Genomic DNA, 27,482 nt, shown 5'->3' on the forward strand with positions numbered 1-27,482 from the left:
ACTTAATCTAAAACCTATGTACACTGAACTAAACAAACTCACTGAAATCAAATATTGAAATTGTTTATAGGAAAATTATATTCTCTCTGCATAACTGGATCAAGCGTCTTTCATTCGTTTCCGGGCGAGAATCATAATTTCGGAAATATCCCGTTGAATTAAATTCAACATCATATAATTTTCGTTTACACGAGTTCAATCGGTTCGCGAGCATGTCAAATCGTGGTTCAAAATCCGGTGGCAATGGCAAAGGAAAACGGCAGACTGCTGTCAAAACGGTACCTAGTGAGTGTGAATTTGAGAAGGATGGTGGTATTGGTAGTGATGATGTGGTAGTAGTAGATCAGATGGAAAAGACGGTTGATGGTCGAGCCTGCAAAAGTTGTGGAAAACCTGATACAGATGATATGGTGCAATGTGATCTGTGCGATGGATGGCATCATTACGAATGTGTTGGAGTTACGGATGAAGTTGTCAATCAGAGCTGGAGTTGTACTAACTGCAAAACTGCAAAATGGACTCAGCGAACTACGACGGCTTCACACAAGGACTCAACATCCAAGAATGCTCGAACGGTGTACAGTTTCAACGGCCGATCTTCTGTCAACGATCTTTCGTACGTTAAAGATACATGTCCAGATAACGGCAGACCAAAGTCCATTCAGTCGGATCCAGTAGGATATCATAAATCAGATTCCACAAAGCTGATTCAATCATCCAAGCCAGTTCCGTTGCAAAAGACGAAAGATGTTTCTCAGGTGAAGTCTCAAACTGGTGCAAGAAAGGAAAAACTTTTCGTACCATTGGCCGATGGATTACCTGAGATCGTTTTGGAAAACGATTCTTCGATAATTTCTAGTTCGTCACAGAGATCAGCTCGTAATCGTGCTAAGTTGCAGCTACAGCGTTTACAGGAAGAGCAGGAGTACGAAAAACAAATGGCAGAGCGTCGACGTACCGCAGAAATAGAAGAAGCAAAAAAAGCATAAAGCCTTTCTAGACCAGAAGTATAAAATTCTAGAAGAACTAGCTAGCACCAAGGGATCCTGTCGGAGTTCGAGATCGAATGTCACTCAGAGTCGAGTGGATGAGTGGGTAGAGTCGATAAGACGAACGCAGTCAGAAGATAATCTGGAGTCTTCATCCGCAGACGAGTTGCAACAAGATGAAATGTCGCAGGTTCAGCAAAAGCAGTCGAACACCAAGCATCAGAACCGAATTTATTTCGACAAAAATTCGACCAGGAGACAAAAAATGCAATCAAATTTGGTATCACCGCACAATCCTGAAAAGAGCTCACCACGAAGGCATTCTGAGTTTTGTATACCTGGAACATTACCCCAATCAACGCAATGTGAGGGTATCCCGCGAAGATCAATTCAACCATAGTGGAAGATGACTTCGATCAGTTCCAGCTCTCTAGGTCACAAATCGCAGCTCGACAAGCGGTATCAAAGGATCTGCCGACATTCTCTGGCAACCCGGAGGAGTGGCCTATCTTCCTATCTATGTTTAATAGCACTACAGCAATGTGTGGATTCACGGAAGACGAAAATCTCGTGCGACTGCAAAGAAGTTTGAAGGGAAAGGCTTACGAAGCTGTTAAGTGCAGACTAATGCATTCCAGTAACGTACAAGGTGTTATGGACACTCTTAGGATGCTCTATGGGCAACCGGAAGTGATAATACATTCTTTGATCGCAAAGATAAGCTCTCTGTCCGCGATTCGAGAAGATAGATTGGAGACCTTGGTAGACTTTGCTGTTAGTGTGCAGAACTTCTGTGCGACGGTAGAATCTTGTGGACTGGAGGAATACATGTATAACGTCACTCTGTTACATCAGTTGATCAGTAAACTACCACCGACGATGAAATTGAACTGGGCCCAACATCGGAGATCGCTTCCGGCGGCTAATTTAGAAACATTTAGTGCATGGATCTACTCCCTCGCTGAGGATGCAAGTTCCGTTATCTTTCCGTTAGTTTCGATGGATTCGAAGCCAGCAGTTGGTCGAAACAAAAAGAGTAACATATATCTCTACGCCCATTCTGAAACAAGTGATCAGTGCATCCCGAAATCAAATATGTTACGTCAGTCAGAAGCAACACCAGAGTCAAACAACGAAGCTTGTCCAGTATGTAAGAAAGACTGTAAATCGGTGGAAAAATGCGAGAGATTTCAAGAGCTGTCAAGAGATTCTAGATGGGCTGTGGTACGAGAATTTGCGCTTTGTAGAACTTGTCTTCAACAGCACAAGGGTATTTGTAGAGCCAAGCCATGCGGAAGAAATGGATGTGAGTATAGACATCACGAACTTCTACATAACGACCAGAAAGAGAAACTCAATACCGATAGCACACCTGGCGGTTCCGGACGTGACTGCAACACGCACCAGTCAACCTCAAGTTCTGTTTTGTTCCGATATCTCCCAGTGATACTTTCTGGCGCCGGAAAGGTAGTCCAAACATATGCGTTTTTGGATGAAGGTTCTGCGCTGACGCTTCTTGATCAAGATTTAGCTAACGAACTGGAGCTTAATGGCAAATCGAGTCCGCTTTGTTTACGATGGACTGGGGGAACGGAGAGATACGAAAAGGATTCTACAATCGTAAATCTTCATGTTGCACCAAGACATAACGAATCTTTAAGGTTTCACCTAGACGATGTGCGAACGGTCAACAAGCTGATGCTACCTTTCCAAAGTTTAGATTTTGACGAGCTTGTACACTCGTATCCCTACCTCGAGGGGCTACCAATTAAGTCGTACCACAACGCTCGTCCTCGTATTCTGATTGGGATGAAGCACGCGTAGCTAGGGTTAACGTTGAAGAGTCGCGAAGGAGAAGTAGGTCAACCGATCGCGATGAAAACACGACTTGGCTGGACGGTTTGTGGCGGAATGAGTTCAGGAGAGACACCGAATATGTTTCATTATACCTTCCACGTACGTTCTTGCGATGAACAATCCGACGAGGATCTGCATCAAGCATTGAAAGAGTACTTCACCCTAGACAGTCTCGGGGTGATCAGACCTAGTAAGTTGCTGTTATCTCCTGATGATGAACGAGCACAGTCACTATTAACGTCGCTTACACATTTCAACGGCGAACGATATGAAACTGGTCTACTCTGGCGCTATGATAACTTCCGCTTACCCGATAGCCGTGAAATGGCGTTGCGTCGTCATCAATGCTTGCGAAATCGCATGGAAAAAAATCAAGAGTTAGCAGAAGTATTGCAGCAGAAAATTACCGACTATATAGCCAAACGCTTTGTCCGTAAACTTAAAGACGACGAGGTAAAGCAGCAATCCGGTCACGAATGGTTCCTACCAAGATTTCCAGTGATAAATCCAAACAAACCCGGGAAAGTTAGGATAGTCTGGGATGCAGCAGCAAAAGCCCATGGCAGATCATTGAATTCTGCGTTGTTGAAAGGTCCAGATCTACTCTGTTCACTTCTAGCCATCTTGTTGAGATTCCGTTTATATCCCGTTGGAGTGACTGGAGATATACGTGAAATGTTTCACCAGATATTGATTCGCGACGAAGACCAACGATATCAGTGCTTTTTCTGGACGGATAAAAATAACAAGCTTGAAGTTTACACAATGAGAGTTATGACCTTTGGTGCTTGTTGCTCTCCGAGTACCGCTCAGTACGTGAAGAATGTCAACGCAGAACGGTTCAAAAATAATTATCCTGAAGCGTATGAAGCTATAACTAAATCGCACTATGTCGACGACATGTTGATCAGCGTTAAGTCCGAAGAAAAGGCGATTAAAATAGCGAGAGACGTGAAATACGTACATAAGCAAGGTGGATTCCAGATCAGAAACTGGATAAGCAATTCCAGGCTAGTCACGTCAACGTTGCAAGAAGCGAACATGGAGGAGAAGAACCTAGATATATCTTCAGAGTTGTCGACGGAGAAGGTGTTGGGTATGTGGTGGAATACAGCTTCCGATATATTTACGTTCAAGGTCGGATGGAAACGTTACGACGAAGCGTTACTAAAAGGCGGAAGATGTCCAACGAAACGAGAAGTTTTGAGAGTCCTGATGACTATCTACGATCCTCTTGGACTAATCGCTCATTTCCTCGCATATTTGAAAGTCTTACTGCAAGATGTCTGGCGCTCTGGTGTAATCTGGGATGAAGAAATAAACCACGATGCGTTTTCTAAATGGCTGCTGTGGTTAAAAGTTCTGCCACAAGTCGAGAATGTGAGAGTTGCTCGTTGTTACTGCTCCAGCTTTCCCATCGAAGAAGCAGATGAAATTCAACTACACACATTCGTTGATGCTGGAAAAAACGGAATGGCAGCGGTGTCGTATTTTCGGATAGTCAATAATACTAAAATTAGTTGTTCTCTCGTTAGTGCAAAGGTCAAAGTATCACCGCTGAAGCTTACGTCAATTCCACGTTTAGAATTGCAAGCAGCAGTTATTGGGACGAGACTTGCACGCACAGTCATTGAAATTTTAAATGTGCACATAAAGAAAAAAATCTATTGGTCTGATTCTAAAGACGTACTGTACTGGATTCACACGCAACATCGTCGCGATCAGTTCGTTGGATTTCGTGTAGCTGAGATATTGGAAGCAACGGAAGTCAATGAATGGCGATATATACCCAGTAAGCTAAATGTGGCAGACGACGGTACAAAGTGGAATAAACTTCCAGATTTGTCTAACCAAGATAGATGGTTTATTGGACCTGATTTCTTATGGAAAACCGAGAATAACTGGCCCCAATTCTCTATCACAACTGAACCAGCCGACGAAGATCACTTCACGTTATCTCATCACGCTCCACAAGAGCCGATTGTTCGCGTCGGAGACTACTCCAACTGGGGACGATTAAGAAGGGTAGTATCATGGGTAAAGCGGTTCATTGCAAATTGTAAAGATAAACACCAGAAAAGCCCTGCCCAAACGGCTGTACTTACTTTGAACGAACTACGCTCAGCAGAAACATATCTAATCCATATAGCACAGCAGGAATGTTATCCCGTAGAACTGAGCATCTTACAGAACGCACAAGACGTTGAAAAACATATACCACTTCTTCCAAAATCCAGTCCATTATACAACCAAACGCCGCTGTTGGATGAATTCGGTATAATTCGCATGAGAACAAGAATAGCCGCATGTCACTACGCTACCGAAGATGCTAAAAAACCCATCATTCTACCTAGAAAGCACCAGATCACTACCTTAATAATACACCACTATCATAATAAATACCACCACCAGAACCACGAGACAGTCATAAACGAACTTCGACAAAGGTACCATATCAGCCGCCTGCGCTCGTGTTTCAACCAAGTGCGGCGAAATTGCCAAAAATGCAAGAATAACCATGCAGCTCCGATTATGCCAATCATGTCCGATCTACCGCCCGGTCGTCTAGCAGCTTTCGAACGCCCATTCACGCATACCGGAGTTGACTATTTTGGTCCAATCCAAGTAACTGTTGGCAGGCGAATCGAGAAACGCTGGGTCATGCTTGCCACTTGTCTTACGATTCGTGCGATACACCTCGAAGTGGTTCACTCGTTAACCACCAATTCATGCATCATGGCTATCCGGAACTTTGTCGCTCGACGTGGTCAACCTCGTAAGTTCTACAGCGACCGAGGAACAAACTTTGTTGGAGCGGAACGAGAAATGGCATCCCTTAAGGAGTCGGTCGACCAGAACAAAATCATGGAGGAGTTTACAACTTCAGAGACCGAATGGAGATTCAACCCACCCCTAGCTCCTCATATGGGAGGCTGCTGGGAACGTTTAATACGAACAGTGAAGAGTAACCTGCTGTGTGTATGTTCGACCAAAAATCCGTCCGACGGAGTGCTTCGAAATCTACTCATAGAGATCGAAAACGTAGTTAATTCTCGTCCGCTGACGCATGTACCAGTAGATGATAACTCGGCTCCAGCGCTTACTCCGAATCATTTCATTCTTGGCTCATCAAATGGCATTAAACCATTAGTGACAGAGGACGACAGCAGTCGAGCCTTGAAGCAGAATTGGTGCACTTCACAAATCCTAGCTAACGCATTCTGGAAACGATGGGTGAGTGACTATCTACCAGAGATTACACGTCGATCAAAATGGTTCGTACCTGTTAAACCAATCGCTATCGGTGATGTTGTGCTCATCGTCGACCCTCAAATGCCCCGGAACTGTTGGCCGAAAGGAATTATTATCAGTACTACCACTAGTCAAGACGGACAAGTACGCGCTGCGGCGGTAAGAACTTCTGCAGGAGTCTACGATCGTCCAGTATCGAAGTTGGCGGTTCTGGATGTTCAGCACGACGAGCAGTAAGTCAACTTGTAGTTGCCGTACCCGGGGGGGAGTGTTGCCTAACATACTAGGCTAACGCGCCCACCTTCAGTCCCACCATCTTGGCGACAACCGTAGAAATGGCAACCCTGTGCTGTGTGAGCATAGGCAGATGAGAAAAGCTAATCTGTCACATCGGGTGAGTTAAAGGTAAACAAGAAAAAGACAAAAGTAGAAAATAACAACGAACGTGCGCAGAGCAGCTATTACTAAAATCATTTATAAGATTAGGCATCAGCTTTATATCAGTATTTCGTTAACCTAAACTTCATAGTTTTTACATACTGGTAAGAATTGAATTCACAGATTATTATGAGTTAAATGCTAAACAAATTTAAATACTAGGTAACCTGAACAATTTAGTCGCAGCTTATTAAAAGTGCATTCTACGCTACCCGGCTTATGAATTATAAATTGAACTAAATTATATTAAGGGAACTAAACGTGAGTAATCCAGAAATCAATTCGTATTCTATTCACTATTACAAATATTCAGATCATATTCTATAACTTAATCTAAAACCTATGTACACTGAACTAAACAAACTCACTGAAATCAAATATTGAAATTGTTTATAGGAAAATTATATTCTCTCTGCATAACTGGATCAAGCGTCTTTCATTCGTTTCCGGGCGAGAATCATAATTTCGGAAATATCCCGTTGAATTAAATTCAACACACATCGTTAATGTCTGGAATGCTCCGTTTACTTTTATTACAGTTTTAGGACGTCGTTTTAAACGTCCTAAAACTGTAATAAAAGCAAACGGATCGATGAAGCGAAGCTTGCGATCGAGAATGATGCCCACGTGAACCCTTAAGAAGGTTGATGTCAATTGATGTCAATTTGTAGAGCACAACTATCCAAAAGGCTTGTGATTATGCGATAGAGTTTCAGATCATCTGCATACATTACTTCAAATGACGGCAATTCACTACATATATCATTGAATGAATGAATAGGAGTGGTCCGAGATGGCTTCCTTGTGGAACATCCGATGTTGTAGGATTCCCTTGTGACCTGATGAGCAGGGCTTGCAAACTGAAGCAATAAATATTAACGAAAGAGTTTCATCCTCTGTGCACATTCATATGTCGGGTAGAACTCACAGCGCAACCCAAGCAAGGAGAGCTGCTTCGTTCGTTCATTAGTGCATGAAGATGTGCGCCAGCTGATGACTATGCTTCATGAGGTTAGCATTTGATGAATTGAATCGAAATGAATTCTCATATTGAAGATGCCTATGGGAAAACTAGATTCATAACTTTTAGTTCCGATTAATATTAATGTAAATAACATCGCTTTTAGTGTTTTTAGGATATATGCACAGTGTGAACTGTGTGATCAAATTTGGTCTTGTAGTACAAGCATTATATTCAAAAATGATTTTTGTAAACCTACACTGAAAAAACACCGTAAACATTGCCTGTATGACCTTGCTTCGCATCTTGTAGCACGCCGTGAAGCAAAGTTCTTAATTCTCGTACAGTACTAACGAGAGCGAACTCTTCATTTCAAGTGCTAACTGAGACTGAGAACACAGGCAATTTACCAAGTAAGGGAACTGGTCTGCTCAGTAGGATATCCTCTCACGCATCCAGTTTTTCTCTAAAATTGGTCTCTCATTCAGTAATACCAAGCAAAGTGTTTACAGGGGTAGTTGTTCGTTTGAGGATTCACAATACAAATCCTGCTAATGAGGAACTTGGTCTATAGTTTTTGAAAAATGAAAATAAACCGTGTCGAATTGTGGCCGTTTTTCTACTTTGTCGATCAATGTAGAAACTTAATTCATTAAGTTCGTGGTTAGTAGATCACTTTCTTACAAACCCTTGCTGATCAGTAGAGATGATATGTTCTACTGAGGGGTAGAGAACATCCAACACTATGCGCACGAATATTCCTGGTAAGCACCTCAGAATTGAGATGACTGTAGTTAGTGACGTCGAGTAGGTCGCCGGTTTTGTGAACTAATACCAAGATTTTATTCCGCAGATAAGACCAAAATTGTTTCGGGCCATCCTTCAAAATGGTCTACATCCGAGAAACGTACAGCCGAAAATACGATGCGTTCAATGAATCAAATAGATGTTCAAAATTCTGTACAAGTAATTTATCGCCTTCATATTGTTTCCGAAAAAATCGTTTGCGAGTCTTCCGTAGCTCTTCATTCCACCAAGATCATCTGTTGTTAAGTTGACGCTTGCGTCTTTTCCGATGATGTTTTCTGTTTGATGTTTCCTGTAGGATACAAGAAAGCCATCTTGGATTCTTGATATTCATATTATTTGTAGAAGGCATTTCCGACATCTTTGGATCTGGTAAATTATTATACGCTGACGACTTGAAACTTTTGACGCACACGAAATGGAATGAAGGTAAACACAACTAATTGCAATGGTATAACTTGTTGTCGTGTGCCAGCTCCGATTATAATTGTAAATAATAGTAATTCAATAGAGCTTATACGCATGAAAGCCATTCGAGTTTCCGGATTTTTCTATGCAAAAAAAAATAATGAAATTTACAGGACATGTGAATCAATAGTAATTTGACATCAGTTGAATCGAAAACTTGACCATCATCGGAGTAAAACTAAATCGGATTGTATTGAATTTTCAGGTTATAAGACTGTATTTTTAAACAAAATTTTCAAAAATGTTTAATTTGCTCTTATCTGTTACAAAAATTTTCCAACTACAACAATTGTAACATTTTTCGCACGGTTCCTACATGTGTACAATCAGCATTTTATTCCCATGTCGTTTCAATCATATGTGAATTGAGTCAGCTTAAACAATTATCCCTAAGCGATATTAAGCTACACAAAAAAACTGACGTGATGGGGACTGCATAACTCATCATAATGGTGTTCGGGGCGCAAGCTGTTCATTCAAAATTACTATTGAATCGATTATTATTGAGTTCCATAAAGATATGACTTCCAGGGACAGAGTTACGGGTTGTTGAGAGCTATCGGATAAAAATTCCCCTTTTCAGTTATGACGCACAGTAGATGAAACATAAAGAAAATGCACTAAATGGTTTTGCGATTGATGGCCAACTGAGGTCCTGTTGGCCAAATGAGATCTCAACACTTCTGGTTCCGGATTTGCATAATAATATAGCAATATGTTCGATTATGGAAAATGCATTGTGATATCACTAGGTGGATTTACAGGTTTTCGTGAAATTCTGTCTTATTGTCTCTGATTGATTTGAATTTGAGTTGTACAAAAAAACCCCTACAAATTTTAATTTTCTTGTACTGAAGCATGTTTTAGTATGTTCTCTTTTGCGTATCGTACAATGGAGATCCTTTGAATTGTACGTATGCATTCGTTTGGATCTGGTATACTTTTGGAAACATGTTGAATTTCGTTATCGACAAAAACTATCTATTCGAAAACGACAAATATACGTGCGCTGGGCTATATGGGTTGTGCGATTTATTATTATCGAAAAAGCGCACTTTTCGTGTTTTTTCTTGATGCTCGGACGAAGGTAAAAGCAAAGATGTGTACAAGAAAGAAAAACGTCTTGCTTCTATACTATATTTAGGATCACATATATAGAAACGCATGTGATGTGAGCTTTGAGTGTTTTTTGCTCTGACAAAATTAAATCCCGACGTACATCCTTCGCGGCGAAGCTCCAGCGAGAAGCACCGAAAAACAATTATGGTTTTACGGATTTGCCGCACGAGATGGTATAAATAACACACTATCATCAATCTGAAATCATATAAAAATAAAAATTGGACTCATGTTTTAAGCAGCATCTCAGCAAAAATCGATCGGTGTGTCCTCGTTTCTAGTCTCGCCAGTCGTTGAGTTATGGCATCGAAATGTAATTTCGCATTTCTTGTTTGAAATTTAGGCTATCTTTGCGCGAAAATATATAACGGGTCACAGGTAAGCGTTCTTTGCCATCGTTATGTGCACTTGTTTGAAGTGGGATATAACACAGTCATTGGACGTTGCTGGCTGGATGCCATGCAAAATTAACATTTTTTATGCTTTTGGGAGATTCAGCATCAATTCGCAGGTAACGACATGTCTAGAGATTGTAATTATGCATTGCAAACATACGACATGTACAGAAAAACAAACAAATTATAGTAATAACAGCTGTCCTGAAAAAAGTAAACTATGTAACAATTCTGCTTACAAGTCCGAGGAATAACACTCAACGTACCAATTCAACAAATTACACTATGAAAAAGGCATTTTATGAGAAAATCGATTTTGATTGCTTTAACCAGTGGATCTGAGAGCATAATTGTAAATTTGTAAAGTCGAACTTCAAATACACTGAAATCCTTTTCTGCGAGTTTACGTACCGTATAAAAAACCGCATAAATCTGAAAATTCGCATAAAAAACCGTATAACTCGGAAACTTCGCATAAAAAAACCGCATAATTCTGAAACTTCGCATAAAAAAAACGCAGAAGGGAAACCGCATAACTCTGAAAATACTCATACAAAAAACGCATAACTCTAAAACTTCGCATAAAAAAAACCGCATAACTTTGAAAATTCTCATTAAAAAAACGCATAAAAATCCGCATAAAAAAAGACCTCAGTGTATTGAGAAGAAGGTTGTTCCGATTATATTTTAAATTTTTTTTTTATGAAGTAAAACATTTGTACTACATGACGAATATTTCAATGTTATTTTAAAATAATTTGCTCTGAACGGGACTGATATGCGAGTACGTGACAGACAAAAGTTGATTTTTCCCATTTCACTGAACAAATCGGTCGGTTTAGAAAAAATAAAATTCATTCGACTAAATAATTTAAAAATTGGCGAAAATCCATTTGAAACTGAAATGTGATTGAAATGAGTAATGAGCTATATACACCATTTTATAAAAAAAGTACGTAAACCTTTCTGAAAATGTTCAGTGCCCGTAGGGTAGTTCAAATGGATAAAAAATTTACCTCTTTCAATTTGACGCTCTCTGGATAAGTGGATCAATAGTGATGATATATTTGAAATTTATTCAGCAATACTGTGGTGGAAGAGTAATGTCATCAATAAAAGCAGCAAGTACTTGATCAGAACTAATAAAAGTCATTTTCATTGACTCAAAATAGACGAAAATGACGAGACATTGATTTCACTCTCAGCTTCGCTTGCAAACTATGAAAACGAAATTCAATGACATAAGTGGAACAGTAGTTTAAAAATTGTGCTCTTTCTATCATTTGCCCTTTCAGTCATTTGTTGTTTTCAGTGAAAATCCCATAGTATGTAGTTTCGATATTCAGCCGAAGTTATGAGAATCGAAAATGACAGAAAAAGTTTTCACCATTATTTTTATCTGTTGGTGCTCGAATTTGTAGGAGTTTTGGTTTCCAAAGAGGTTCTGGGATGTAATTACTTCGATTTGTCATATTTTAGTCTTTCTTTATAGCCAAGCGTCACAGATTTTCAATACATCTATGAAATTCCGCTGTTGCTCCCTGCAGACGTTAGTCTTGTCATAGAGCAAAGAGTGACATTGGCAATTATACTCTCTCATTTTTAAAATGAGAAACGAAAATGCTTCGTCTCTCTTCGTTTGTTCTGGTGTCGGCGATTTACGAATGAGACAGAAAAATATTGAAAATGAGGTTGTTGGAATGGTTTCTTTCATTGAGAATGCGTGACAATTTTATGCTCTGACTGTGATTAATGATAGTTATAGTGATAATAAAAACATTAATAAAAAACCAAACACAAAGTATGTTATGCAGCTGATAAAAAATATTACTAAATTTAGCTAGAATATCATAAGCAGAAGTACCAGAAGCGCAGCTTATCGCTACGCGAATTTGATGCTGCGCCTGCTGTGTATTCGAGACATGCAAAATTCTTCGCACATGTTACTTCTATAAATCAAATCCGGCGACCGGTATAACCGATATGTGTTTAATTAGTCCTCAACTAAAAATTATCTACAAGTTAGAACGGTTTAGAATTGAAGAAAATTTTTCTCGGATTGTCTTTCTTCAAAAGAGAGGTTTTTTTATAACAAAAATAGGCTTTATAACAAAAATAGCAATTGATTTTCTCGGAGATGGCTGAATCTTTTTTCACAAATTTAGTTTCAAATGAAAGGTCTCTCGGTCTCATAGCATATTATTGAATTTTCTGCGGTTCGAAATTTCGGTTCGTAATGAACGGGGTAAAATGTGCGAAAAACGATGAAAATTTCACTATCCCATTAGAATTCGATTGAATTTTATCTAGATACAGGCTGATAAGTATTTCAATTTCAATTTCAATGAGCGCGTTTCTATACCTAACCGAAATAGCAATCAAAAATTCCTAGGGATGACGAAAAACGCCATTTGGCGTATTTTTTTAGAACTATCAAAAAATAAATTCAAATGTTTTGCATAATGCAACATTTTGTAATTTTTTCGTGGCAAAATTCTGAGAAATAAGTCGGTGAAGAGGTAGTTTTGAGATGGTTTCTAAAAATCATGATTTGCATCTCAGCGCAGACTAATCAGAAGTCAACAAATTAAAGCAGTATAGTTAGAGTCGATGTTTTTATAGACCCATACGTTTTTGTTCGATTTTTTAAAGTTTTGGTGGTTGTTTGAAGTTATTTGTAACTGTAAAACCTCCCAAAGTAACAAAAAAATGAAAACGTTGGGGTCTGGTATTTTACATGTAGAAAGTGTGTGCATAATTTGAAAAAAAAATTGGTGAAGTAGTTTTAGAATGACGATAAACACGGACTTTTTAAAACCTACTTTCGAGAAAAATGCGTTTAATGTTTAAAATGGAAGAAAATAATTAATTTTTTCAAGGGTGCGTAGGGTCAAAATATCATATTTTTTCTTTGTATTTTGTTATCATCAAATTTTCAAGGAAATCGAATTAGAAAGCTTGGGCCTGTTCGCCTTCCGAGTTCATGCCTCTTCACAGTATGAGATAAGCGAAGAGAAAGTCCCATAGGTTCCAGACGTTTGTTCTTATGAGCTCGAAAATTCTTCGGAATATTCTTGAAATATTTTACTATAAGAAAAATCAAACAAAAAAATGAATAAATTTCTCACCCACCTCTTAAGCTATAATGAAAAGTAATATGGTTGCCATTAGATTTTATCTGAACCTCACTTCCGTTTCTGAATAACAGGGTGAAGTGTGTTAAAAAATTAGAACGAAGATGAAAAAACCGCATTTCTTTTTAATTTTTGTACAGAACAGTATCAATTTGTAGCATATATCTGTTGCTGTTCAATTGAACCGACTTCGACTATACCGGTTTCCAGTTCTCTGCACTAGAAGTACCTGAAATAGTGGTACAAAACTCTAAAACTTCATTTTCTCAGAAATAGCTGAACTGGAGATTTTCTCATATTAAATACTGAAATTATTACATTGAATTTGCAGAGTGAAGTGTATTCCCTGGGCTTTGGATGATGAGCTACAGGGCGCGTATCCCCGCTTGGTGGATGGGGGTGGGAGTCAATTTACACTTCGCGTATTGACAAAGTCGGATATCATATCATATCGAGATCGATCGTTCTCTTATAAATGTAAAAGATGAAAATTATTATGTTGTTTGGATCGGTCACGGAGTGGACAGGACTAATAATGCTTGAAATTGACAATAGGTCATTAGGTGGTTTCGAGCATTCTTATGCCTGGAATTGGTCACCAATTTGAATTATGAAATTCGTCCTGAACTTGGTGAATTTAATTCTAAAAGGAGGACTATTGTTATCAGGAATAAGAGTAAATTGATATCTTATGAACCGTTTAGGAACTTTCAAACCTTGCCGATCCGGCTCGGTATCGGTAATGTTTACAAATTGCAATGACAATGCGAAATTGATTGATCAGGTGTAAATACACTCTCAAATCGGGAAATGTTTGAATGTACTTAGATTTCTCCAACTTTGACACAGATTGGACACCTTCTAACTGAGAGTGTGAGATGTGTGTTTCTGGAAGAGAACGATTCACGTTCCATTTCTTACAACAACACCTAGTATTTCTTCACGAAATACATGTAGTTGGTTCCTGGATGCGTGCTCAACACTAGAAGGCCCGAAATTTAGTATAGACCTAAATTGCTCAAAAGCAGTCAAAAAGGTTGGAAGAGAGAAAAACAAAAAAAAAATGTGACAAAATAACTAACAGCTAGTGCAGTGTGCCTTAGTGCATATATCGTTAAATAAAAGAAGAGTACAGAACTTTAAGCAATCCTTCCATTGTGTACATATAGTGTCTTTGATGGGCAATATAGTGTTAAATGCGCATCCTTACATTATATAACTTAACAAACTTACTAACACATGACTTTATTTTATTTTTATCATGAGAAACTATCCAAATAAAAGATTATAGACAAAAACAATATGGAGCGGAAAAACCCTAGGATGCCACAGGAATACCAAAAGGAAATTGAAAACAAATCAAGAGCCCCAGTAAAACGACGAAAAATAGGTATTTTCATGTAATAACTCATTTGATGACATATTAACTTTTGGTAAGTCACAATATCTCTATTTTTATTATTACTTTTATTATTATCATTATTATTATTGTTGTTGTTATTGTATTATTATAAATATTATTGTTATTATTATTGTAGTGATTGTCACTATTATTATTTTTTATTGATATTATTATTGTTATAGTAATTATTATTAATTCTTTATTCTTGATAAATTATTAGCTTTGAATCAGAACAAATTGGCTCAAATGGCGCGTTCCCCTTGATATTGGAAATGTAACGTAACTTCGACAAAGATAGAAACAATCAGAGCAGATTAGAATGGATAGTGTTAGTAGACCAAACATATCTACATCTATTTAGGAACTATAAAGTAATAATCGTTTGTACCGCTTCAGACATAAAAGACTATATAGGAAAGCAGGGCCAAGACCGAAGCGGATACAATGCGAAATTTTCCAAAGTTTCATCGACGAGGACATTTAAGACACAGAAGCAGCTGGTAGGATGACAAAATATCAATACGATACAGACGCACGACTCAATGATTGACTGGTTACAGGGTGAAGCACACACTTCCTGCCCAAGTGACAAACTCTGTGGTGAACTTGCAATAGAAGATATTCGCACCTTTCGTTGCAAATTGATAACCGTAAAGGAATCTGTCGCTTGGGTTACATGCTGGAGGAAACCTATCAATGATAGGCCGGTTTCCTCCTTCGTTACTAGTGTTCATTTGGGCACCATAGCCTAGTTCGTTCGGTATGGAAAGTGCGGATCGTTGTAACCACCCCCCTAGGCCAGAGTAGCCCATAAAGGGAAAAAAAATAATTTGCAGAGTGAAGTGTGTTAATATTTTTAAACGATAATTTATCCCAAGAACGTAAAAAATATGCTAAACTACAGTAAACGTACAGTAATATTATAAAGCCGTCATTTCACCACTAGATTAAAACAGAGACTTGAAGTAACGGTGTGATCCAGATAGTATTCAGAAAACCGTGGAAAATTTCATTTAAAACCAAGCTTGTGAAAATTGGTTCAGTTACTTGTGAGAAATCTAAGTGACTTTTGTAGATTTTGATCACTATTTCCGATACGTTCGATACCGACCATCAACTATCAATACTTTCATAATAAAACAGTTTTCAAATTTTCATCACATAACGGTACAACGTTATTTAAGTTGTCAAAGAACAGTAGAAGTAATAAAAGTGAAATTTTTAACACTACTGATCCTATAATTAGTAATACGACTTTTTCATTTTATTTTTTTTTATCTTTGAATCCGGTTTCAGTTTTTGTTCAATGTCCAACTTGCGGCTGCTATAAAGCGCTATTCTTGTACATTTCTTTTATATGCCAAAAATATGCCTAGGAAATATTCTCCTTGCTTAGAATGTTGTTTTAAAGTCGTCCGTTCAACCGTTCCAATTGTCCGGAATTTGGGAGTTTATCCATGCGGTTTAGTTGAATACCGGCTTAGACACAAATCGGTTGATAGTATTGCTAATGATATTGAAAAAGATTTGTTGCTGTATTAACACTGTATATTGTTTGATGTTTGCCCCATTTTAAAAGAAATTTCACGTGCGAATCGCACAATATTAATGAATTATATTTCGCTTGATGCTAAAGTTTCGGCGGTCATGAAAAGTTTGCTTCAATATAGCAATTAAAAATGATTAATAAATACAGACAGCTTTTTATAGAATTTATTATATATTATTATAAATAATTATTATCTTTGACCAAATAATTGAAAATAGACCACCAACGTTGACTGCTCGTGTCCAGACTGATGTTTCACTACCTACACCATGCCACAAGTAAACAGCGACCAAGACCAAAGTATATGCATATCATCTGGGATGGGAGCCACACTGACGCAGCGCCGAAAGAATAAATAAAAATTGATCCTCGGTGCGCATCATCGATCTCTCGTTGGTGTAAAATGTGCCCATCACAGAGACCGTACCGACGGGTGTTTTTTACTGATACTTTTTTATATTTTCCTTCTGATGGTACGATAATACCACACACACACCTTACTTAAATAAAGGTAAAGGAGGTAGCGGTTATCGAACCACTTTGAGAATATCAAAAGATGTCTGGTAGCTATTTCGGCGCATGGAAGAAGCTATGCATCTTTAACAATCACTTCGGGGTGATGAAGACACGATGATATTATGTACTTGACTTTTGCTTTCCTTGAAATGGCATGAGCCTGCGTCAGTTAAACCAATGTTTATACATGTTCCAACAATAAATAAAAGTCTTGGTTAAGAGTAGAACTATTCGAATAAGTAGGCTGTGTGTGAGAGTTAGGATTATTTTATCGATTACTAGCTGATTCACCCGGCGTTGCTCGGAAATGTTTCGTGAAGGCAAGACCGAAAAAACTTCTAGATATTGTCCTTTCCATTGATACTCTGATTGTAACGAAACACAACGTAGACGACAACCCGATTGAACAATACTCCGTTCGTGTTCAGATTACGAATGATCAGTGTCCCATTTCAGATCTCACAATAATCATAATTTTCATGGTATTCTCGACAAATTGGGTCAGTTTTATGTTTGAGCCCTTTTGTTAGAAACATTCAAAACATCTTTCTTTGTATAAATACCTTCTTAGTAATCTCATATGTATATGTGCTTGTAACGTACTTGAATTATTATATATATGTGCTTGTAACAATTTGCAATTATTTGAAAAAATTGCGTTGCATTCGAATTAACAACAGCAACACTATCTACTACGACTTTGAAATTCTTGCCACTCTCTTGTTTTACAAAAAATCTGGTATAAATATCGATTCTCTTCGAATTATATAAATTTCGTCATTGACCCCCTCCCCCATGTTAAGGACACTTGCTACAGTCTCCTTCCTGAAAATGCTCTAATGATCATCTCTGAAGAGCAAGAAGTATCTCTGCCAGCAATCCGTTCAGTAATTCCGGAGTTTTGCCTTCACAAACATTACATCCTCTTTTTAGAGGCACGTACCACATCCACCCCACAGGAATACCCTTCTAATCATATCTAAGTTGGGCAAAAAGTATCTATGGCCTTCAAAATGTATCGATTTTCGTCAAATAAAATAAATGACCTTGGTTAAGGACACTTGCTACGCTCCCTCCCTATAAAAATCGCTTATGACTATATCTGAAGAGCTAGAAGTACATGTGGCAATTTCGATAGCAATACATTCAGTACTTTCGGAGTTACACCGTTACAAACATTACACCCCTTATTTAAAGGCACTTGCTACATCTACCCCCCCGTATAGTCATATCTAAAGTATGCTAAATGTTTCTACGGTCATTAAAACGTATCGATTCGAAAAATGGAAAGGAATATGCTCAACTGTGTCATTTATGAGAAATAGGTGTCTGATTGGTGCCTGAGCATTACTGACATGTGTGTTGAAGTGCGATTGACACACTACTCCAAGCGACTACTACTTTATATGATGTATCGATGTTAGAAATCAATTGTAAATGGAACAATAAATAACACAGTTGGGTTATTTTAAGTATTGAGTGTCAATTACTTTATATTTTAATACAATACACTTAGAAAAAGGTACAATTTTTATGCAAACTTGGTATATGTGAAATAAAATTTCACTCAAAATTTGAGCGCTAGTTACTTTATTTTTAGCACATGTACAAATGTACAAATAAAGTATTACTCAGTAAATGAGTAGATTTTGCCCAAACATCGTTTCCAGTGGACGAACTCAAATTTGAGTAACTGCGGAGTTACTCTAAATTAGAGTTATTCCCCTTTTTCTGTAGATGAGTAACTGTAGTAACTATATTTAAGCGTGTATGTTAACTTGACATAACTGTTTACATATTGAAACAGTTATGGTAGTTTATACCCAAAGAAAGTTTTTGATTTTATTTAGGTTTGGAAAATATCTCACATCTCAAAATGAATGTAAAGTAACTTTTTACATGCACAGACGCTACCAAATGAATCTAAACGTATTAACTAAAAACAGTTGGTCATTTGTTTCGAAAAAATGAGCAATAAATTTAAGTAATTGTTGACTAGTGCCTTCTGAAATGTTATTCTTTGATATCAGAGCCATAGAAGACATCGCGAGGTTTTCATTTGATTTGATTTCGCAGATGCAATTAGAATATTTTTTTATGAATTTTCGTTTAATCATCAATTGCAGGAATTTTTTGAAGATAGAGCAATAGACAGCTTCACTCCAGATGACGCTGTACAAGAAATACCTAATTTAGGGCTTATAATAGACTTGACGTTTACGGCTAAATACTACAATCCAACGGTAAGATTTAATCAAAATTTCGATCTTGTATTGTTGAACACTAATTTATTTTTTTCGTTTATTTTCAAAGGACTTCGAATGTCAAGATATCATGCACAAAAAAATTTACACGAAAGGACATGAAATTCCCGGCCGCTATCAAATCAATCAGTAAGTTAAAATAACAGACCGAAATCTGTGATTAATAAAATATTGTGTTTACTTATCTTTGCATTCTCAATTTTCTTCCTTAAAATAAGCCTATCAACAACTATAACAACCATATGTTTAGGTATAAAAATTTATTACATTTTGTTTGTACCTCTTCCGACTGTCATCCAGATCGGTATTATTATGCCTTAGAATTACTCTTAGAGCATTTGAAATCGCAATGAGTTTTGAAGACAAAATTTGAAATTATTAGTTCAAATTTGATCTAAATTGTGTTTAGATTTAGATATTTAAAATTTTATAGAATCACTACGGGAATAATAATTTAACTACATATTCCAAAATTTCCTCAGTTCATTTTTTTCAATTTTCGCACTTTTCATATTTTATTCGCAAATACTATTAAAAGTGTAAATTGAGTTGTTGAATTCCATTCGTAAAAGCGTTACTTAGAGATTTGTGGAAAAATGCAATGGTAAAAATGTTATTGATTTCGTGTACATATTATGTAACATGATAATCCGGTTCTTTTTTGGTTTGTGATCTTGACTCTAGAGCTGAGTTAAATAAAAGCCTGACTATCGAATGATCATCAGATGAGATACTAGATTACTAAGTCGTATAGCACTATTTTGCTGTCTTTGGCACTTCCTATATTGAACCAGTCTCATAAACTCTCTCTCTCTCTCTCTCTCTCTCTCTCTCTCTCTCTCTCTCTCTCTCTCTCTCTCTCTCTCTCTCTCTCTCTCTCTCTCTCTCTCTCTCTCTCTCTCTCTCTCTCTCTCTCTCTCTCTCTCTCTCTCTCTCTCTCTCTCTCTCTCTCTCTCTCTCTCTCTCATGAACTACAAACTTCTCATAAACTCTCTCTCTCTCTCTCTCTCTCTCTCTCTCTCTCTCTCTCTCTCTCTCTCTCGAATGAACTACAAACTTAAATTTACAGTTACGATTTACGATTATTTTAAACACAGAGGTTAATTGTAATTGTATACAGGTAGATTGATTCAATTAATTTTCAAAGCCAAACTAATTTTCATTCAATCTGTGCCAAATCATTACATTCATTACGAGCTTCTATACAAACTTAGATTGCCTAATGTTCGTGAAACTAGATATATTTTCAACGTGAACTCTATTGACATATGAAGATTTGAAATGATTACTGCAATCTTTTTTGTTGGTCTTTAATACAACCTTCTGTTTCAACAGATTTCGTAACCGATCCATAAGAACATGATTGTTTGACTAGTCCAAAGATCCTACTCACACTCACTCACAAGAATCTTCCCATATTGAGTTCGAAAATACTACAACTGGCTTGCAAAATCAACGCCTTATTCTCAGATCCGTTGACTCGGGACACAGATTATGAAACAAAATTGAGCGTTGTTTTCGGGTACTCTTTTATTTTATTGTCTATGTCACTAAATGCGCTCTGAATCTTGGGAAAAAAAGTTATAGTTCTGATTAATATTTTTTGATTATTACACTTATTATATATTCTCAATATTTGAATAATTTGAGTATGGAAAAATGTAGTTAAGCTCCGAACTATAATTTTTAAATGTTGTTTGTTACTAGGTTAGTGAAGATATAAATAGTATAGTGCAATAACGATCAACGCAAATTGATGCAGTGATATATGCGTCGCATAAACTAATGGACAGTCCAGTTTCAAAAGAAGTGAAAAAATAAATCATTTGCCAATAGTATATCAAAAACGGCAAGCTGTGCTCCAAATCTTAACGATAGCAATCTTGTCGTTGTCGTCGTCTTCGTTTGCACATTTTACCATTCTTTCAGCCTATCGGCACCGTTGTGCGTATTGAGAGATGATAGCTTTTAGACATCTAAGATGTTTTATTTTAATTTATTTATAATCGTTACGGCTTCGCTTTGCAGCAAGACGCGGTTTCTCGCTATGAAAAAATAAAAAAATTTACTTATGTATGTGCAGTATCCACTGGTGCAACGTCTGATGCGCGGACAAATCGTTTGGTTATAGATTCATCGCCCATGCAAATCGATACTTATACGCGTTGATGCGTGGTAGATGAAAGAAAACATATTAGTGCTTCTATCAGATGCAATATTTCACACTGAATGACTTTATTGAACAGGCGGTGAATAATTCATACGCGCTTGTAGCGCTTTCAGGTGCAAGAAAGGAATGCTTTTAGATACTTATTTATCGAAATTTGCAAAATTGTACAGTAATAGAAGTACACTGTGTGAAAATATCATGTATCTATATCTAGTAAAATGCATAATGCGTCATAATTTATGACTTGAAATATTGAAATCTCGTCAACAATTTCACAGCTTAATTTTGACTGTTACAGGTTCATACACATAGTAGACGACTTTCTGGCCAATGACAAAAACAAAGGTGAGTTTTAATAACATTTACATTAAATTAAACACAAGATCTCATATATATATATATATATATATATATATATATATATATATATATATATATATATATATATATATATATATATATATATATATATATATATATATATATATATATATATTATATTTTTTGAATTTCATTTAGATTCGAATTCTGGTTCCGGAATTCCAGGATGATATGCACAAAAAATGTGAAATTGATATCACTTAAATTCCTCGAAGTTGATTGAATCGAGTTCCACAAACTTAGAATCAAATTAAAGGTCTAATGGTTCCAAACAAAGTTCCGGAATTTCATATGTATCCAACTTCCGGTTTCGGAAATGTGAAAATAATGCACCAAAAATGTGAAAATAATGTCACCCACTTTTTTCGGAGATGGAAGTTCTAAGCCATAAGAATATCCCTATTTTCATTCCGATCAAATAAACCATAGATAGTCCCATAAATGATTTGCTGAATTTTATCCACGTCCGACCACCGGTACATTTTTTTCCAAAATTCCAATTCAAATCGTCATACAGAACCGTAAAAAATGTGTAGGTCATATTAGAGCATGGTTGAATGAACCGAGTGTCACTATACCGTTATCCAGCTTTCGGTTCCGGAAGTACCGGCAATAATAATCAAATTTGATATGAAGTTCACTTCACTTCCTCACATATGATTGCATAGATTTTCACTAACTTAAATTCAAATGTAGTGTATCAATGTTGTAGTATTATGCAACAGAAATCTTCAAAACTATTTTCTGAACTTTTTCAAATTGTAGTATTTCGGGAAATTTCTGCTGTAATATACAGGAAAAAGTGAAAATGAGAAAGGCATCATTTCGCCACTAGGTGGATTAAAACTGGTTTTTCACTGTTGGATCTCGTTGACACCCTTTTTCACCCCCAGCTTACCATTTCCATCCAGCGAGGACTTAGGGTCAATTTGTTCACAGTTCATCTTGTCATCCATCGCTTCGTCGTCGGTGTTACTGTTGTCAAGAGTATTGTTGTGGGTGGTTTCCGTTTTCTGTTCGTTTTCATTGATTTTTGCAGTCTTGGGGTCGTTCTAGTTGCTGTAGATGGTATTTGTTGTATATTGAATGCAGTTGCATGTTGGTTCAAGCATTTTGAACCAGGAGTACTGGGTTCTCTTGTTAACGTTGTTGAACGATTATCCTTGTTGTTCATTAAATGTGCTTTTTCACAGTTTCAGTGCAGGGTTTACCATACTGTAGGTTGTTAACAAAACTGACATGTAATCAGCTGTTTCTCGTAGGTAACCAGCGATTTACAAGGATGTCTTCTGCCGTATCCAAAAATTATATAAGATGGAATCGCCTTATGTAGTTGCATACGTAACACTCGCACACCATTTCGTATATGTGGGAAAAATTTCACCACACCTCCTCTTTCAATCGAAAGATTTTCTCTGTACTGCAACATATTTAATCGAATATAAGGCTCACTGACCTGCGGGGAAGAGTTGTGTACAAGCACTTCTATGGCACCGTTCACCACGTATGCTGGGTTTATTGTTAACTGAAGCGAATCTAATTGCATCTCATTCATGTCTAAGAATGATATACACTGTAGCTTTGTTAAATTGTATTACTCAGAACAAGTACTCAGTAGAGGTAAACTTTGTACAATCTTATAGGAATATTTAAATGGTTCTAAAATGAACTGTTTTGCGGAATTTCTCCGATGTTTACAACTATTGAGTACTTTTTGTTTATTTTATTTTATTTTATTCATATGACAATAAAAGGTCTTAATTAATATAATGTAGTCAAGTTATAAAATTGTGGATCGTAACACTGTTGTATAGCTTCGCAAGAGATGTTATAAAAATGTTATAAAAAATGCCAAATGTTCTGATGCATGCTGTTATCGGCTCATAAAATCTAAACTTCGTTCGGGGAAATCTCGGTTCATGCAAACCGGTAGAACGTAACGACCGATGTGAAGCACAGAAGTCAAGACTTGATAAAAGCTTCGGATCAATATTTCCGTTGATTACTTTCGCAACAAGCTTGTCGAATTTTTCTGCGCCATTGCAGTGAGTCCAAGCCAATCAGATGACAGCGATTGAGACACGGTGGAAGATTTTGCGGATTTTGCCAGGGAGGGTTTCTTAGAGCGAGTCGAACAAATCTTTTCTGCACGCGTTCTATTTGTAATTAATGAGGGACGATGCAAATATAAAATGAGTTTAGAATCCAACAAAACACCAAGTTCATTAACACGATCAACTCTTTGAAGTGTTTGTCTGTAAATTTTATAGTCAAAGTTTGATGAATTCAATATTCGGTGGAATGTTATGACCTGACATCTTTCTATGCTGACGTTAAGCCAGTTCTTTTGACACCGAATTCATCCAGTAGCTTTTGAAGACGGACGTAGTCGTCAATAGAGTGAACCTCAAGGTATAGTTCCAAATCGTCGGCGATACTAATTGGCAGCCAACACCGAGCAGCAAAGTAGTGTTATTAAAAACGGCGAAAACAGAAGTGGACCCATGTTGCTGCCTTGAGGTACACCTGACACGTTTGTGAACGAAGATGACATAAGAACGAACTTATGTGTTGCACCCAGACGCGATATCTTGCATAAAAGAATTCGGTGATCAATTCGGTCGAACGCCGCTTTTAGATAAGTGTATACAGCATCCATTTGTACTTTTTCTTCCAAACACGAAATGCAGATCGAGGTAAAGTCCAGAAGATTAGTGCTGACCGAACGCTCGGGCATAAAGCCGTTTTCATCAGTGGAGATGTAATTTTTTTGAACTCACATAACATAGGCTTAGTATAACCCCGCGTTTAAACACGACACGACAGTTTTCACTGGAACATTCGTAGTGTTTCAGATCTATGCCATCGACGATGTTTACACTGCCATGGATTGTGAACCCGTTTCAATTCACGAAGCCTAGATTCCTAGCCTCGTCTCATGCTAGGCTGCTGCATGCTGCAACGCGGAGTCATTTAGTGTAGCGGAAGAAAAATCAATTGAATTATACTCGCCTCTACAGCACAGCGCACGAATACCTGGAACAATATTCCGAAGTCTTTAGTTTTAAAGCTAAGCTTCAAACCAGTTTTATAAAAAATATACGAAAAGCCAGCAATATCCTGGCCTTTTGACACAAGTCGTACCAGATCCATTGGTTCTGTTACACTCAAGCAGCGAGATTAACGGGTTGAGACCAGAGAGGTGAAGCCAAAACTTATCGGTGTTCCTGTTTTCTTCTGTCCGGCGACGCTTTCCACCTCTAGGTGTTGTTGAGTTTAGCGCTGGTCATTTAGGCTGAGCAGACGACATGCCGTTAATTTTTTTATTCAGTGAAATTACGGTTTCGAGAGCTGCTGGACTTGCATAGGTAATTGAAACAAAACGATATGCGACATGGTTGGCGCTTGTTGAGTCTAAGCAATATAAGTGCGAATGCTTCGACAATTTAACTCTTCTTTGCAAGCGGTGCACAAGAGTAAAAGCTTGCCTTGGGTAAATATATCTCGCAAAACTGTAGTGTTTATGCCACAACAATTTTGGCTAATGTGCAAGTACAGGCTCGTACCCAGGATTCCGTTTCGGGAGGGGCCCTCAGACATTGTTACTGCAGATTGCTTATGTACCTAATTCTCGGTGCGCCTTTTACCGCCGTTTTTAATAGACATTTTTTCAACTGCTTCCACAGCTTCTTAACGTGTACTGCCATACCATTTCTAGCACACATGCCTAAGAACTCTTAAATGTACATTTCTAAAGCGCCACAATCCACAATACTTGTGATGATGCAATTCGTGGAGAACGGAAAACATCATCTAAATTTATAGATCATATTAGTTGATTACCATACAAACTTACTTTGGCTATACTGATTGCGGTTTCTGGTTTCGGAAATAGCGGCCTAAAATTTCAAAACGAGACTCAGATTTCTCAGAGATGACTTGAGGTTTGGGAACAGATAATAGTTCGAGGAAGCCAAAACAAGTGAACAAGGTGGATGGGCAACCCTGAGAACCACAAATCGCATAAGTTTGCACGAATTACATCGCTCAAAACGTTTTTCATAATCACCATCGCATAATTATATGACTGTAACTCATATTTTTCCCATATGATGTTATCGCACAATCTAACTGCGACGAAAAGCACACAATCGCATAATCGTTTGAACAAACTCGCCGTAAACATAATTGAACTCGCATTAGTTCCATAAATGGTTGGCTGTACACGATATCCAAAATTTGCCTGAATTATATCGCATTGTACGTAAAACATCTCGCACAAGATGATAATTTCTAGCATCCAATGAGATTGGTAATTCTGAGATTGGTAATTCTGACTTTACTGACTGAATATAAAAATATTTGGTTGCATTCTAATTCGGAGCGTTTTACTGAAAAATCTTGAACACTTGTTTGAAGAATGGTTGAGAGTATTGTATCAGTATCAGTATCAGTATCATGGAGTATTAATGCAAACAACAGACTTGTTCGTGAAATAATACGAACTTCCTCGCAATAAGAAATTATTTAAACCTTTTCTTCTACGATATACTGTGAACACATACGTGTGAATGCGAATGATAGTTTACATCACAAAACGTAATGAGTTATTTCGCACTGTAAGATCTTGCATATGCTTAGATATGCGATGTGACTCAGTCATCTCTTCGATAAAAGAGGAATGTATTCGTCTGAAATCGGGTTTAACGTCAGCTAAGATATGGATGAGAGTAGAAAAACTCGGTAAACGAACCACAAGTTTCAGGTTCGGGCCTCGATTCGTACAAATTCGTCGTTATTTTTTGCTTATTAGGAGGATGTATGGTTAGAATCGGGTTAATGGAGTCAATCTGTTCACAGTGTTTGGTGCCAGTTACCACTCTGGATTATTTAAAGTGCCAAGGTTTTTGTGACAGCGTAGTGCTCTTAAAATGTACACTATTTACCCGTCCCAATTTCACCTTCATCAGCGAGCAAACTAATTTGTTTTGGTTTTGCGACACTTGTCATCGAATATTCGTGATATTATAAAATCGTTGAATGAAACGGTGGTACATATGCGTGACTCTTATCATACAGCTCTTCAAGAGATAAAATCGTTAATAGAGTTCAATGGAACCCAACTGCAGATAGTTTCTGATAAATTCAACACCAGAGCTCCCCCTGCTGGAACTCCCAAACGCCTAGCAAACAAGCGCCCTCCTACGGCATCTGGCTTAAATTCCCTAACCTGCGGCACAAAAATAGCTGTTGATGGCCTGCCTGTGCTGGCTTTACCCCCAACTGCACCAAATTTACCTTTCTCGAATTGCTAACAATATCACGGAGGATTACATCCGTTCATTAACGACGAGTTGTTTATCATGTGAAGATGTTCATGTCAAAATGTTGGTGAAAAAAGATGTCAACCCAAAGGACTTGCGATCCATTTAATTGAGAGTTGGCATCGATGCACGCCTTCAAGACGCTGCATTAGATACTGAAACATGGCCAGACGGAGTTTACTTCAGAGAATTTATTGATGACCGCGCGGGGTTTTTGAAAACGCCGAGAAAATCAAAATGACACGATAGACACTCGACCACCGTTGGAGCTTGGGGACCAGTGGGTTACCATTCCAGTTTAGTATTTATGTATCAATGATTTTCAAAAAACCCACCACCGTGAACGCGATATCGGCGATGTAAAAATTCCTGAGAATGAGTTAATCGGATCGACAGAAATCGAGAGCATTCAGTTCTATTACCAGAACGTTCGTGGTTAGAAATCAAAAGTTGATG

General features: G+C 37.6%; 1 protein-coding gene across 1 annotated transcript in view; it reads left to right on the plus strand.

Annotated features, from left to right (window-relative positions):
- LOC131433997 (RNA/RNP complex-1-interacting phosphatase) overlaps positions 1-27,482 on the plus strand; it is a 97,470-nt gene that overhangs the window by 61,715 nt on the left and 8,273 nt on the right. The window contains exons 3-5 of the mRNA XM_058600616.1: positions 19,014-19,130; positions 19,201-19,280; positions 21,620-21,666. Coding sequence (XP_058456599.1) covers positions 19,014-19,130; positions 19,201-19,280; positions 21,620-21,666 — 244 coding nt within the window. The remainder of the gene's footprint in view (positions 1-19,013; positions 19,131-19,200; positions 19,281-21,619; positions 21,667-27,482) is intronic.

The sequence above is a fragment of the Malaya genurostris genome, chromosome 3 (assembly GCF_030247185.1).
Source record: "Malaya genurostris strain Urasoe2022 chromosome 3, Malgen_1.1, whole genome shotgun sequence".
In the NCBI taxonomy this organism is placed as follows: Eukaryota; Metazoa; Arthropoda; class Insecta; order Diptera; family Culicidae; genus Malaya; species Malaya genurostris.